This window comes from Cherax quadricarinatus, chromosome 62 (assembly GCF_038502225.1).
Source record: "Cherax quadricarinatus isolate ZL_2023a chromosome 62, ASM3850222v1, whole genome shotgun sequence".
NCBI classification, from domain to species: domain Eukaryota; kingdom Metazoa; phylum Arthropoda; class Malacostraca; order Decapoda; family Parastacidae; genus Cherax; species Cherax quadricarinatus.
The window spans coordinates 7,093,516-7,107,123 of NC_091353.1; the positions used below are offsets into that span (position 1 = coordinate 7,093,516).

Consider the following 13,608-nt stretch of genomic DNA (forward strand, 5'->3'; position numbering starts at 1 on the left):
TAATGATTATACTTCAGCTGATGGCTGAGGAAATATTCAGTACTTGGAATATACACACTATGATGTGTCTCTCAGCGTATATACTTTGAAAACTTAGTAATTCCTGTTTTATGAATTAAAGCAATATTGACTGGTGGTGAGTAGCTTACACGCAGTCTTGAATTATTATAATCATAACTTGAGTGCTAAACCCACGCAGTCTTGAAGGCCCTCGTGTAGTCGATAGGGTTTAAACCTACTTCACTTAGCACTTGTTGCGGCTGAAAGCCAATCGACTACATGAGGCTCATTAAGGTTGTATATCACCTTTACACCACCAGGTCAAGCATACTTTAATCCTTAAAAGAGGTATATATGTAAACTCTCAGTGTATATGCATTGAGGTATACACAACTCTAGGTGTATATGCACTTCAAACAGCAATCTTTGTTTTATTTTCTCCATGTGGGTTTGTGTGTGACATTTAACAATTTTTATACTAGTAATAATAAAATGCTTTTCACAAATATTAAGAGCTACATTGCACATTTTCACCCATTTAAATAGAACACATCAACAGCACAGTACTGTGCTGTATTTTATATAAAGCCGATATGATAAATAATGATAAAGGAGAAGCGTTAGAAAAGGGGATATAAAAATCTTTCAGTTGGAAACTATAAGCCTGTGGGCATTTAAATACTTTTTTTTTCTGCCTGTTTTGGTTATCGTTTTGACGAGGATAAAGAACTATTGCTTGCCTAATCTCACCGGCATTAAGTGGTCAGCATGTCGAGCACTTCATCAACAGTCATGTTATTTTTGTGGTACTCCTCCAGCGTGTCCTTGGGTATGGTCCATTTCAGCAGTAGGAGGACATTCTTGCGCAGCTCATCCAGCCTCGAGAGCGACTTGTCGTTAATGGGGACATGACCTGACGACTCCAGCGAGAGCTTTAGGACTTCGTCCACCAGCCTATGGCCGAAGCCAAATTTGCAGCGGCGTTCTTCGGAGGAAATGCGGTACAGGAGGACAGCCAGACGGTTCCGCAGACGCGCCAGTGTAGATTCTTCCACCATTTCCTCTGCTTCCTGTTCGGCAGACTTGTCCATGCCGTGGTCAGTCCGCTCGTGGCCGTCCAACTCGCTCTGCGTCTGGAAGAAATCTTTGCAAATGGTGCAGAGGTACGGCTTCACGGCATTATGGACGCACTTCATGTGTTTCTTCAGGTGGGGGAGCTGAGAGAAGGCGGCCGAACACAATACACACTGGAATGGCTTCTCTCCTGTGTGAGATCGCATGTGGATTTTGCAAGCTGAGGAATGTGCAAACGCGGCACCGCAAATCTGACACTTGTATGGTCTCTCACCAGTGTGGATCCGCATGTGGACAGTCAACTGGGAGTTCTGTGTGAAGGTAGCTTTGCACGTCGAACACTCGAAAGGCCGCACGCCAAGATGAAGTCTCATGTGTTGTTGCAAGTGACCTTTGAAAGCTTTGCCACACAGGTTGCAATAATAGGGGCGAGAACCGCGATGTACCATGCGAATGTGTTTGTACAGACCTTCCACACGAATGAACTTCTTACCACAGGCGCCACACTGGAACTCCTTGACACCCCGATGTGCCATCAGGTGTCCCTTGAGGGTGTGGTAGGAGGTAAAGCGAGCCCCGCACTCAGCGCACTCGTAGGCCTTCTCACCTGTGTGAACCCGCAAGTGTTGGGTCACCTGGCTGCGGCGAGCGAACGCCTGGTTGCACTTATTGCATTTGTGTGGCTTTTCTCCGGTATGGACTCTCATGTGGAGCCTCAGGCGATCTTTCAGGGCGAAGCTCTTCATGCATATATCACACGTGAAGGGCTTTTCTCCTGTATGAATAGTTTCATGACCTCGAAGTGCAGTGATCTGGACGAAGGTGGCGTTGCAGATCTTGCACTTAAACGGTCTCTCGCCGGTATGTATGCGCACGTGCTTTAAAAGGTCGGCCTTTGCTGTTGAGAATTTCCCACAAATCGCACACTTAAACTTTTTGCGTTTATTATTCTCGTCAACTTCTGATTCACATTCCTTGAGGACGATGACGTGTTCTTCGTTGGGGTCTCTCGAGTCGAAGTCAGTGGCGTCTGAACTGGCTTCATCATCATCGTCAATGTTTTGAATATCTATATCCATCCCGTCGTCCGAGCTCTCACCCCCGCCCCCGTCCTTATCTAGCTTATCCTTGGCACTAGATTTCTTTGCAGGTATTCCACCCGCTTTATCAGCGTTCTTTTCTTCGGGTATGTCTTGGATTTTGTCAGTAAAAATGGAGTTCTTTTTAGCTTTCTGGATTCCGGACTTTTTGTTAGTATCAGTTTCTAGCGTCTTTTTGGATGATTTGGAAGCTCTCTTTGTCTCTTTCTTCGTTACAGTTTGTTTCTTTTCGCCTCTTCCTGTCAGTTTTAAAGTCTCGCCTGTTAGTTCGACAGCTTTGTCCACCGGTGGCGTGGATGCTGCTGCTGCTGTGACCTTTTGTGATGCTTCTTCCTTTCCCAGTCCTGAAGTGATGACGATCTTACTGTCTTCCTTCATCGGATTCTGAACTTCGTTAAGGAGTTGTGCTTTCCCCTTTCCCGTGTTCGTAGTTATAGTAATTTTTTCAACGGATCTTCCCTTTTTAGTATTAGATTTGCTTGTTTTCGTCCTCGTTGAGCTGATCATCTTGGTAGTGTTCCGAGCCACACTTTTCGTAACGACATTAACCCCGTTCTCACTAGTTCCCCCGTCTTGGAGGCTGCCTATGTGATTTTTTGCTTTTCGCTTTGCCAGTTTCCATCCGTTGAGAGTAGTGGTCGCACCCTCATTGTCGATTTCACTTTCAACGAGTGCTGGCGTTATGGTCACATCCCCCTCGCTGGTGTCGATCAGTGGCACGTCGATCCCGAGGGAGTTGTCTACTTCCCCAGTACTGGTCTTAATGATTAGATGTTTGGCATGGTTGTTCTTGGTGGCAGCACCGGTGGATCCTTGCTTCCTGCTTTTGGTAGCCACAGCTTTGATAATAACTTTGCTTTTAGACTGAGATTTGGGATTTTGGTTGGAGCCCATGGTGGTTGCTGCCCTCACGAGTCGGGACACCATGTGCAATAACACTAACGATACAGCAAATGAAATCTAGATGTTTCGTAGAGATGTGTTGAAGCTGATGAGCGAGTTGTGGTGAGGAGTGAGAGTTAGTTCTGAAGGAAGGTTAAGACACCCGCCACCATCAGACAAGTGTGATAGCACCTGCAAGATAAAGAAAGAGACCACAACCACTATAAGCATCATGTACACTACTGCACTAGGCCAGATAACTCTTGTACTAGCTTAAAAAGACAGGTAAGCAAACACTAGGACATATTTAATAGAAAACGCTTCGGTCCAAGGACCTTGATCACTTCAACTGTATAAATACAGTCGGAGAGTGAGGTATGAGTGACGCAGGCGACCTAAAGAATACCATGTTGGAATGAGGACAGGTAGAGAGTGAGTTCACGTGACTCCTATGTTGTTAGGTGTGTGATGCTGTGCCTGGTTGACCGTCATGTATGCTAATGTTTTGGAAATTTTGTAGTTGCCAGTAGTTTCCATGTGTTAGAAGTGATCAAGGTTCAAGGACCCAAACGTTTTTTGATAAATATGTCCTAGCATTTGCTCTCGTATCTTTCCAAACCAATCTATCGGTATCTATTAGTGTGAAGATAAACCACACCCATATTTTAGGCATTCTAACTACTAGTCTACAGCATGGAGAACCCTTGACCATTAAAATAACATCCCAATGAATCACAACTAACCTACAATTTAGAGAAAACTTTAGACGGCGTTTGGACTCAACCGGGACAAGTATGATAATGAAACACTTAAACAATATATGGGCGTCTTTAATTAGGAAATACTTCGCCACACAGGGACTAATTACCTCGAACTCCTTCTCTTTTTCCACCGTTCTTTGCATTGGGCCGATGAAGGCACTGTGTGGTGGAGCGTTTCCTAAATACAGATTGCCAAATGTTCCACAAGTGTCTCAGTCTTCAAGTATGATAACAGTCTGATCGATCATATTAGTAATCAGGAGGCCTGGTCTAGGACCGGGTCCCCTGGGAAGAGGCTGAGCGGTGACCTCTGGAAGCGACTACAGCTAATTAATTGGTGATTTAGACATATGTGCAGCAGTTGGGTATTTTTATTGGTTCAACGTTTCGCCTACACAGTAGGCTTCCTCAGTCATATACAGGAGTCAGGTATAGCATGAGAAATGCAATTTGATGTGGTCAGTCCCTCCAGGCTGAGGGACTGACCACCTCAAACACCATTTCTCCAAGGATGTTGGACTGATTACATCATCTTCATTTCACTACTACACCTGCTGCCTCTGTATATGACTGAAGAAGCCTACTGTGTAGGATAAACGTTTCAACAATAAAGATACCCAACTGCTGTACATGCGTCTTAATCATCAACCTTAATAACAGTCTAGAACGGAGCCAAACATCGTCTAAATTCTCTCAGCAAATTGTGGGTTGTCTGTGTATTGTTACAGTCAGTGAATTGTGACTTTATTCACCCCTATGATATTCATGACTTAAGAAATCGTAATGACACGATTGCAAATAAACCATACCCCCGGCCGGGATTGAACCCGCGGTTGGAGTTTTGAGACTCTATGACCGCGGGTTCAATCCCGGCCGGGGGTATGGTTTATGATATTCATCTATGAGTCATGAACGTGAGGGGGAAAACCAACACCAATATTTAACCATTACAGTGACTCCACTATTCTATAGCCCTTTTCCTTGCTCAGGAATTCATTCCGGAGAAAGAAATCATTTCACAAATATGTTACATAATAATGAGAGGTCCCTGCCACCCAAGAATGGAAAAATAGCCACAAATGTAGCATAATACGATCCTTTATGACTACGGTTCCCCACACAGTAGATATTACAGGTAGGCTCGCCAGGACGGGTCCTGGGTCGAGTCTTCTTCATGTGTATATATAGAAGGAGCGTAGTGACGTGGAGAGTTAGGTGGGGGAATACTGAGAAGTTGGATCTCAGGATCTGCACGTATGTGCATTACCCACCTGACTCTTCACGTCACTATATATTTATAGGTATTCTCTGCTCACGTAGATCTATTTGTAACTTGATAAAGCCTACTGTATGGGGAAACGTAGTCAATAAAGGATAGAAATATACTACATTTATATCCATTCTTCCACCGTGTCGGTATTTTATACCATCTACCACCCAACAATCTTTGACATGCAGGGTACAATATTCTACCCATAATTCATGCAGGTTTTTAAACCAATCTGGTTGGTTTTCCTTAAACCCAATAATACAGACACTAAGAGCTATACTTGCTGCCTCAAAAAGCTACTTTTAATATATTAAAAGTCTCTGTAAATATCATGCATCAAAAAATACAGAGAATACGTAACTTGTCAGTTCACAGGAGGGATACATACTACCTTGGCTGGCAGGTTAACAGGGGTTAAAGACTTTCCACACACAAGGGTCATTAAGGCTGCAGGCTGCACTGTTCACCACCAGTCGAGAATACTATAATCCAGAGATCAGGGGCGGACCTACATTTTTGGGAATTTGAAAGTTGAACTGTTATGGGGACCCTGAAGCTTGAACTGTTATGGGGACCCTGAAGCTTGAACTGTTATGGGGACCCTGAAGCTTGAACTGTTATGGGGACCCTGAAGCTTGAACTGTTATGGGGACCCTGAAGCTTGAACTGTTATGGGGACCCTGAAGCTTGAACTGTTATGGAGTCACCTTGGCAACCAGCAACGGCTCGCCTACATTACACTTCAATTATTATTATTATTATAATCAAGGGGGAAGCGCTAAACCCGGAGGATTATACAGCATTACACTTCAATAATTCTAGAATTTTTATTTTATCTATTATTCTGTACCAAATTATACTATGTTATTAATATTATTATTTTTAAAAAAACCCTTCTCATAGATTAGACCCAAATTTTTTAAACAATGTGGAATTAAGTCGCTTGTAGAGGTCCTCAAGCTTAAACCTCGTAAGTTAAGAGTAGATCCGCCCCTGCCAAAGATACACTTACCAGGATATATACATACCAGGATATATACATACCAGGATATATACATACCAGGATATATACATACCAGGATATATACATACCAGGATATATACATACTGTGATCAACCTTCTGACTGAGACGAGGCTTTCCAGGCTGAACAAAAATCAATGGACTTACTGTAGATGTAAATAAATCTCTCCTGTAGCCTGATGCAGCCTATATCAGTTTATATTGTAGAGACGTAGCGTTTGTTGAGGCCGAGATGATAATGGGACAGTTTCCCCCTTTGTTATGATACAGCTCTACACTGAGTGAAACTTGAAGTGACACAGCTCTACACTGAGTGAAACTTGAACTGATACAGCTCTACACTGAGTGAAACTTGAACTGATACAGCTCTACATTGAGTGAAACTTGAACTGATACAGCTCTACACTGAGTGAAACTTGAACTGATACAGCTCTACATTGAGTGAAACTTGAACTGATACAGCTCTACATTGAGTGAAACTTGAACTGATACAGCTCTACTTTGAGTGAAACTTGAACTGATACAGCTCTACACTGAGTGAAACATGAACTGATACAGCTCTACACTGAGTGAAACATGAACTGATACAGCTCTACACTGAGTGAAACATCAACTGATACAGCTCTACATTGAGTGAAACATGAACTGATACAGCTCTACATTGAGTGAAACATCAACTGATACAGCTCTACACTGAGTGAAACATCAACTGATACAGCTCTACACTGAGTGAAACATCAACTGATACAGCTCTACACTGAGTGAAACATCAACTGATACAGCTCTACACTGAGTGAAACATCAACTGATACAGCTCTACACTGAGTGAAACATCAACTGATACAGCTCTACACTGAGTGAAACATCAACTGATACAGCTCTACACTGAGTGAAACATCAACTGATACAGCGCTACACTGAGTGAAACATCAACTGATACAGCTCTACACTGAGTGAAACATCAACTGATACAGCTCTACACTGAGTGAAACATCAACTGATACAGCTCTACACTGAGTGAAACATCAACTGATACAGCTCTACATTGAGTGAAACATCAACTGATACAGCTCTACACTGAGTGAAACATCAACTGATACAGCTCTACACTGAGTGAAACATCAACTGATACAGCTCTACACTGAGTGAAACATCAACTGATACAGCTCTACACTGAGTGAAACATCAACTGATACAGCTCTACACTGAGTGAAACATCAACTGATACAGCTCTACACTGAGTGAAACATCAACTGATACAGCTCTACACTGAGTGAAACATCAACTGATACAGCTCTACACTGAGTGAAACTTGAACTGATACAGCTCTACACTGAGTGAAACTTGAACTGATACAGCTCTACACTGAGTGAAACATCAACTGATACAGCTCTACACTGAGTGAAACATCAACTGATACAGCTCTACACTGAGTGAAACATCAACTTAAACAGCTCTACACTGAGTGAAACTTGAACTGATACAGCTCTACACTGAGTGAAACATCAACTGATACAGCTCTACACTGAGTGAAACTTGAACTGATACAGCTCTACACTGAGTGAAACTTGAACTGATACAGCTCTACACTGAGTGAAACATCAACTGATACAGCTCTACACTGAGTGAAACATGAACTGATACAGCTCTACACTGAGTGAAACATCAACTGATACAGCTCTACACTGAGTGAAACTTGAACAGATACAGCTCTACACTGAGTGAAACTTGAACTGATACAGCTCTACACTGAGTGAAACATCAACTGATACAGCTCTACACTGAGTGAAACATGAACTGATACAGCTCTACACTGAGTGAAACATCAACTGATACAGCTCTACATTGAGTGAAACATGAACTGATACAGCTCTACATTGAGTGAAACATCAACTGATACAGCTCTACACTGAGTGAAACATCAACTGATACAGCTCTACACTGAGTGAAACATCAACTGATACAGCTCTACACTGAGTGAAACATCAACTGATACAGCTCTACACTGAGTGAAACATCAACTGATACAGCTCTACACTGAGTGAAACATCAACTGATACAGCTCTACACTGAGTGAAACATCAACTGATACAGCTCTACACTGAGTGAAACATCAACTGATACAGCGCTACACTGAGTGAAACATCAACTGATACAGCTCTACACTGAGTGAAACATCAACTGATACAGCTCTACACTGAGTGAAACATCAACTGATACAGCTCTACACTGAGTGAAACATCAACTGATACAGCTCTACATTGAGTGAAACATCAACTGATACAGCTCTACACTGAATGAAACATCAACTGATACAGCTCTACACTGAGTGAAACATCAACTGATACAGCTCTACACTGAGTGAAACATCAACTGATACAGCTCTACACTGAGTGAAACATCAACTGATACAGCTCTACACTGAGTGAAACATCAACTGATACAGCTCTACACTGAGTGAAACATCAACTGATACAGCTCTACACTGAGTGAAACATCAACTGATACAGCTCTACACTGAGTGAAACTTGAACTGATACAGCTCTACACTGAGTGAAACTTGAACTGATACAGCTCTACACTGAGTGAAACATCAACTGATACAGCTCTACACTGAGTGAAACATCAACTGATACAGCTCTACACTGAGTGAAACATCAACTTAAACAGCTCTACACTGAGTGAAACTTGAACTGATACAGCTCTACACTGAGTGAAACATCAACTGATACAGCTCTACACTGAGTGAAACTTGAACTGATACAGCTCTACACTGAGTGAAACTTGAACTGATACAGCTCTACACTGAGTGAAACATCAACTGATACAGCTCTACACTGAGTGAAACATGAACTGATACAGCTCTACACTGAGTGAAACATCAACTGATACAGCTCTACAGAGTGAAACTTGAACAGATACAGCTCTACACTGAGTGAAACTTGAACTGATACAGCTCTACACTGAGTGAAACATCAACTGATACAGCTCTACACTGAGTGAAACATGAACTGATACAGCTCTACACTGAGTGAAACATCAACTGATACAGCTCTACATTGAGTGAAACATGAACTGATACAGCTCTACATTGAGTGAAACATCAACTGATACAGCTCTACACTGAGTGAAACATCAACTGGTACAGCTCTACACTGAGTGAAACATCAACTGATACAGCTCTACATTGAGTGAAACATCAACTGATACAGCTCTACACTGAGTGAAACATCAAATGATACAGCTCTACACTGAGTGAAACATCAACTGATACAGCTCTACACTGAGTGAAACATGAACTGATACAGCTCTACATTGAGTGAAACATGAACTGATACAGCTCTACACTGAGTGAAACATCAACTGATAAAGCTCTACACAGCGAAACATGCCTTGATAAAGCTCTACAGATGGCGAAACGTTTTCCCAACATAAGCTCATTCTACGATGCGGCTTCTAATTTTTACTCTGTACAGTAAACCGTGGCTTGGTTGGTAGCGTCGTCAGCTCACACGCTAAGGGGTCACGAATTGATTCCCGGCACAGTGAATCGTCGGGCATGTTTCCTTACACCTGCTGTCCCTGTTCACCTAGCAGTCCGTAAGTAACCTGGGTGTTAGGTGACTGTTGTGGGTGGCATCCTGGAGGACAATGATGTCAGCTATGGTCTATAACAGTTATATCATGTACTTAGACTAATAAAGATTATCGTTGTTATTATTATTGTTGCTGTTCCTACTAATATTATTTTTACAATGCCTGTCATGGTGCTTCTGAGATTCAAGAGATAAGAATTAATTTAGCTATATTATATCAATGTCTTATCCTGCTTCCTCACTCCATAAACACTGTCAAGAAACTACTTAAGTTACCCGTTCGAGGGAGATTTACATGAGTTTCCCCAATGTATAATAATAATAATAATAATAATAATAATAATAATAATAATAATAATAATAATAATATTTCAGCATGATACAATGTTGTACAGAGATGGTGACACTTGTGCCGGCAGAAAGGCCATAGTGAATCGTATGCGATATTTAGCGAATATGGAGCTTGGGAGATGAATATCAAATGATTATAGTTATAACTATAATTTTTAAAGATGCCAGTGGAAGGCCTCTGTCACCAAAAGCTCCAGCTGTGGGTCATCATATGACTAAGACGAGCGTCCGGAAATTAATGGGAGTACGTTCTCTCGATATAACAGCAGGTGAACGTACAATGACTCACGAGATCGTAATGACACGATCGCAAACCACACCACGGGTGGGGTTAGAACCCGCGATCAGAGTGTCTTAAAACTCCAGACCGACGCGTTAGCCACTATGCCAGGTAGCTGGAGTTCTATGACTCTGATCGAGGGTTCTAACCCCACCCGAGGTACGGTTTGGTTAAACGTACCGTGTGTTCAGAATGTGTGAACTTATAACGATTTCCATAAACCCTAAACGTAATTTGTAATTAAAAAGTCTTACTGGAATAGCGTGTACCGCTCTTGTTGGTGTTTCGCTTTATCAAGGTATTAAATATGTATTCACTGGAGCGAAGAGAAACATGATAAGATAAGAGTTTTTTCGAATTTTTAACCCAGAGGGTTAATGAAGTCGGTGCGATACCGAGAATTGTCTGTCTTATTTCCATTGTAGCCCTTCAATCTTGTCCCCCAGGATGCCACCCACACCAGTCCACTAACACTTAGGCACCTGCTTATTGCTAGGTGAATAGAGACAGCAGGTGTAAGGTGACTAACACCCAGGTACCTACTTACTGCTAGGCGAACAGTGGTTCGGGGATCGAACCACGGACACTCAGTGTGTGAGGCGAGTGCGCTGTCGACCGTTCCAATTTTTACAAGTTGCCATAACAACATACTGGAGTGAGAGATATGGGAGGACACTGTGTCAACATCCGTAGTCTCAGACTTTTTCCACATCTTACCAGAAGATACCAGGCACACTGCCGGAACAAATACTTGTAGAAACAAACATTATTATTATTATTATTATTATTATTATTATTATTATTATTATTAGCAGCAGCAGCAGCAGCAGCAGCAGCAGCAGCAGCAGCAGCAGCAGCAGCAGCAGCAGCAGCAGCAGCAGCAGCAGCAGTAGTAGTAGTAGTAGTAGTAGTAGTAGTAGACAAGTCTTCAAAACTCAATAAGCACCTGTGCTAAGTGCTGGATCAACCAGTCAGTGATGTATATGCATGGGACAGCGAGTCGCCAGCAACAACAGCCTGGTTGACCAGGAAAGCACTAGACAAGCCTGGCCCAGGACAGGGCTAGAGGGGAGTGGCAGGAAAAAACTAGAAAGTCATCAAGAGTATACCAACCTGTCGGTATTGTATACCATTCGATAACCAGTATACCAAAGTTGTACATTAACAGTGTAGGATGTGATACACAGGCAACATTATTGTAGACGTTTCGCCCTCCAGTGGCGAAAGTCTTGTGTCTTTTCTATATGTCTCTGTCTTTTCTGTATTGTTCCGTGACTGGAACAATACACGAATCACTAGCATACAGAAGAGAGGAGCGTACGACGATGTTTGGGACGGACTTGACGAAGTCGGTCCCAAGCGTCGTGGTCAGCTGGTCGCTTCTGTGTGTGGGTTATTTGTGTACTGTTCCGTCAGGCTGTGATGCGCGTCATCATGCGTCAGCGTGATGGATACTCGTCAGGCTGGGCCAACCTTAGTTTCCCAAGTGTGTGTTAAAGTTTTCCCTGCTAACACGTGTCTTAATCGTCCGATAGATAAATAGATAGACAGATAGATAGATAGATAGATAGATAGATAGATAGATAGATAGATAGATAGATAGACAGAGAGAGAGAGAGAGAGAGAGAGAGAGAGAGAGAGAGAGAGAGAGAGAGAGAGAGAGAGAGAGAGAGAGAGAGAGAGAGAGAGAGAGAGAGAGATAACTGCTGTGGTATTGTTCCACAGGAAGACTTTATCGGGGATAAAACACACACACACACACACACACACACACACACACACACACACACACACACACACACACACACACACACACACACACACACACACACATTGAGCAGGGAGAGAGAGGACCCAGTAGCAACCAGTGAAGAGGCGGGGCCAGGAGCTAAGACTCGACCCCTGCAACCACAAATAGGTGAGTACACACACACACTGAAAGCAGAGTGTTGGAGGTGTGACACAATAACATTGATCACTGCCTCAAAAGAATCTCACACCGCAACTGCAAGAGATGCTCCCTCCCTCCCTCTCTCCAACTTGCCCTCCTTCTATCCAACCCTCCACCTGACCTTTCCTCCCTCCCTTTGCTCCCTCCAACCGGCCCTCCTCTCCAACTCTCCCTCCAACACAAACATGCGAGTTGAAATTTCAGAGTCAATACGAATAAAGGTTCTTAATGTGCTTTAGTGAATAAATGAAATGTATTAAACAGATAACTGAGCTAATGTATAAGGACGACCCCGACATATATAATAATAATAATAATAATAATAATAATAATAATAATAATAATAATAATAATAATCTTTATTTCTACAAGTACATGTACAAGGTATACAGACCATAGCTGACATCACTGACATACTAGGATGCGACCCACACCAGTCGACTAACACCCAGGTACCTATTTTACTGCTAGGTGAGCATGGACAGCAGGTGTCTTATGCAAATACTTCCTAATATTTCCTCCCGTACTGGGGATTGAACCACAGACCTCAATGTGAAAACTGAGTGTGCTACCACTAGAGCTACGGGACACTACAGGGAGGTTAGCATAGGCCACCACTGTGACCACAAATGCGGGTTTTTACAGATGAATCCCACACCAGCGTGGCTGTGTCGTGATCTAGCTTAAGTCCCCCAGTCAGGCTGGTGTGGGATTCGCCTGGAAAACCTGCATTTGTGCTCACAAAGGAACACTGCAGCAGGCCTACCGGCCCATACTAGGCAGGTCAAAAAAAAAGTACTACGGGCGGGGTTAGAACCCGCGACCAGAGTCGTAAAACTCTAGACCGACGCGTTAGTCACTGGGCCAGCTAGCCACAATACGATTCATCCAACTAGGTATATTTATACACCATAGGAAGGTTAGCATAGGCACCACTGGTGCCTGATCGCGGGTTCTAACCCCACCCGAGGTATGGCATGTTTGCAATCGTGAGGTAGGCAGGTCTCTCTCAAACCCAAACCCACTAATAAAAATATCTGCCCAACCCATTTTCAACGTCACCCAAGGAATAATTATTGATAACTTAGTGTAATGTTGACATGCCGGCATGGACCAGTGGTTAGTACACTGGCCTACGAGCTACGAGTTTTAGGCCTGACATGCATGATGCAGCGATCACATCCGTGTCAGGGACGCTACCTGGGTGTTTGTTCCACTCATACGACCACATCCGTGTCAGGGACGCTACCTGGGTGTTTGTTCCACTCATACGACCACATCCGTGTCAGGGACGCTACCTGGGTGTTTGTTCCACTCATAC

General features: G+C 43.1%; 1 protein-coding gene across 1 annotated transcript in view; it reads right to left on the bottom strand.

Annotated features, from left to right (window-relative positions):
• Positions 1 to 605: 605 nt before the first annotated feature.
• The window catches only part of LOC128687264 (zinc finger protein 37), a 31,126-nt gene continuing 18,123 nt past the window's right edge, over positions 606 to 13,608 (bottom strand). Inside the window, exon 2 of the mRNA XM_053774609.2 lies at positions 606 to 3,248. Coding sequence (XP_053630584.1) covers positions 756 to 3,101 — 2,346 coding nt within the window. The 5' untranslated portion in view covers positions 3,102 to 3,248 and the 3' untranslated portion in view covers positions 606 to 755. The remainder of the gene's footprint in view (positions 3,249 to 13,608) is intronic.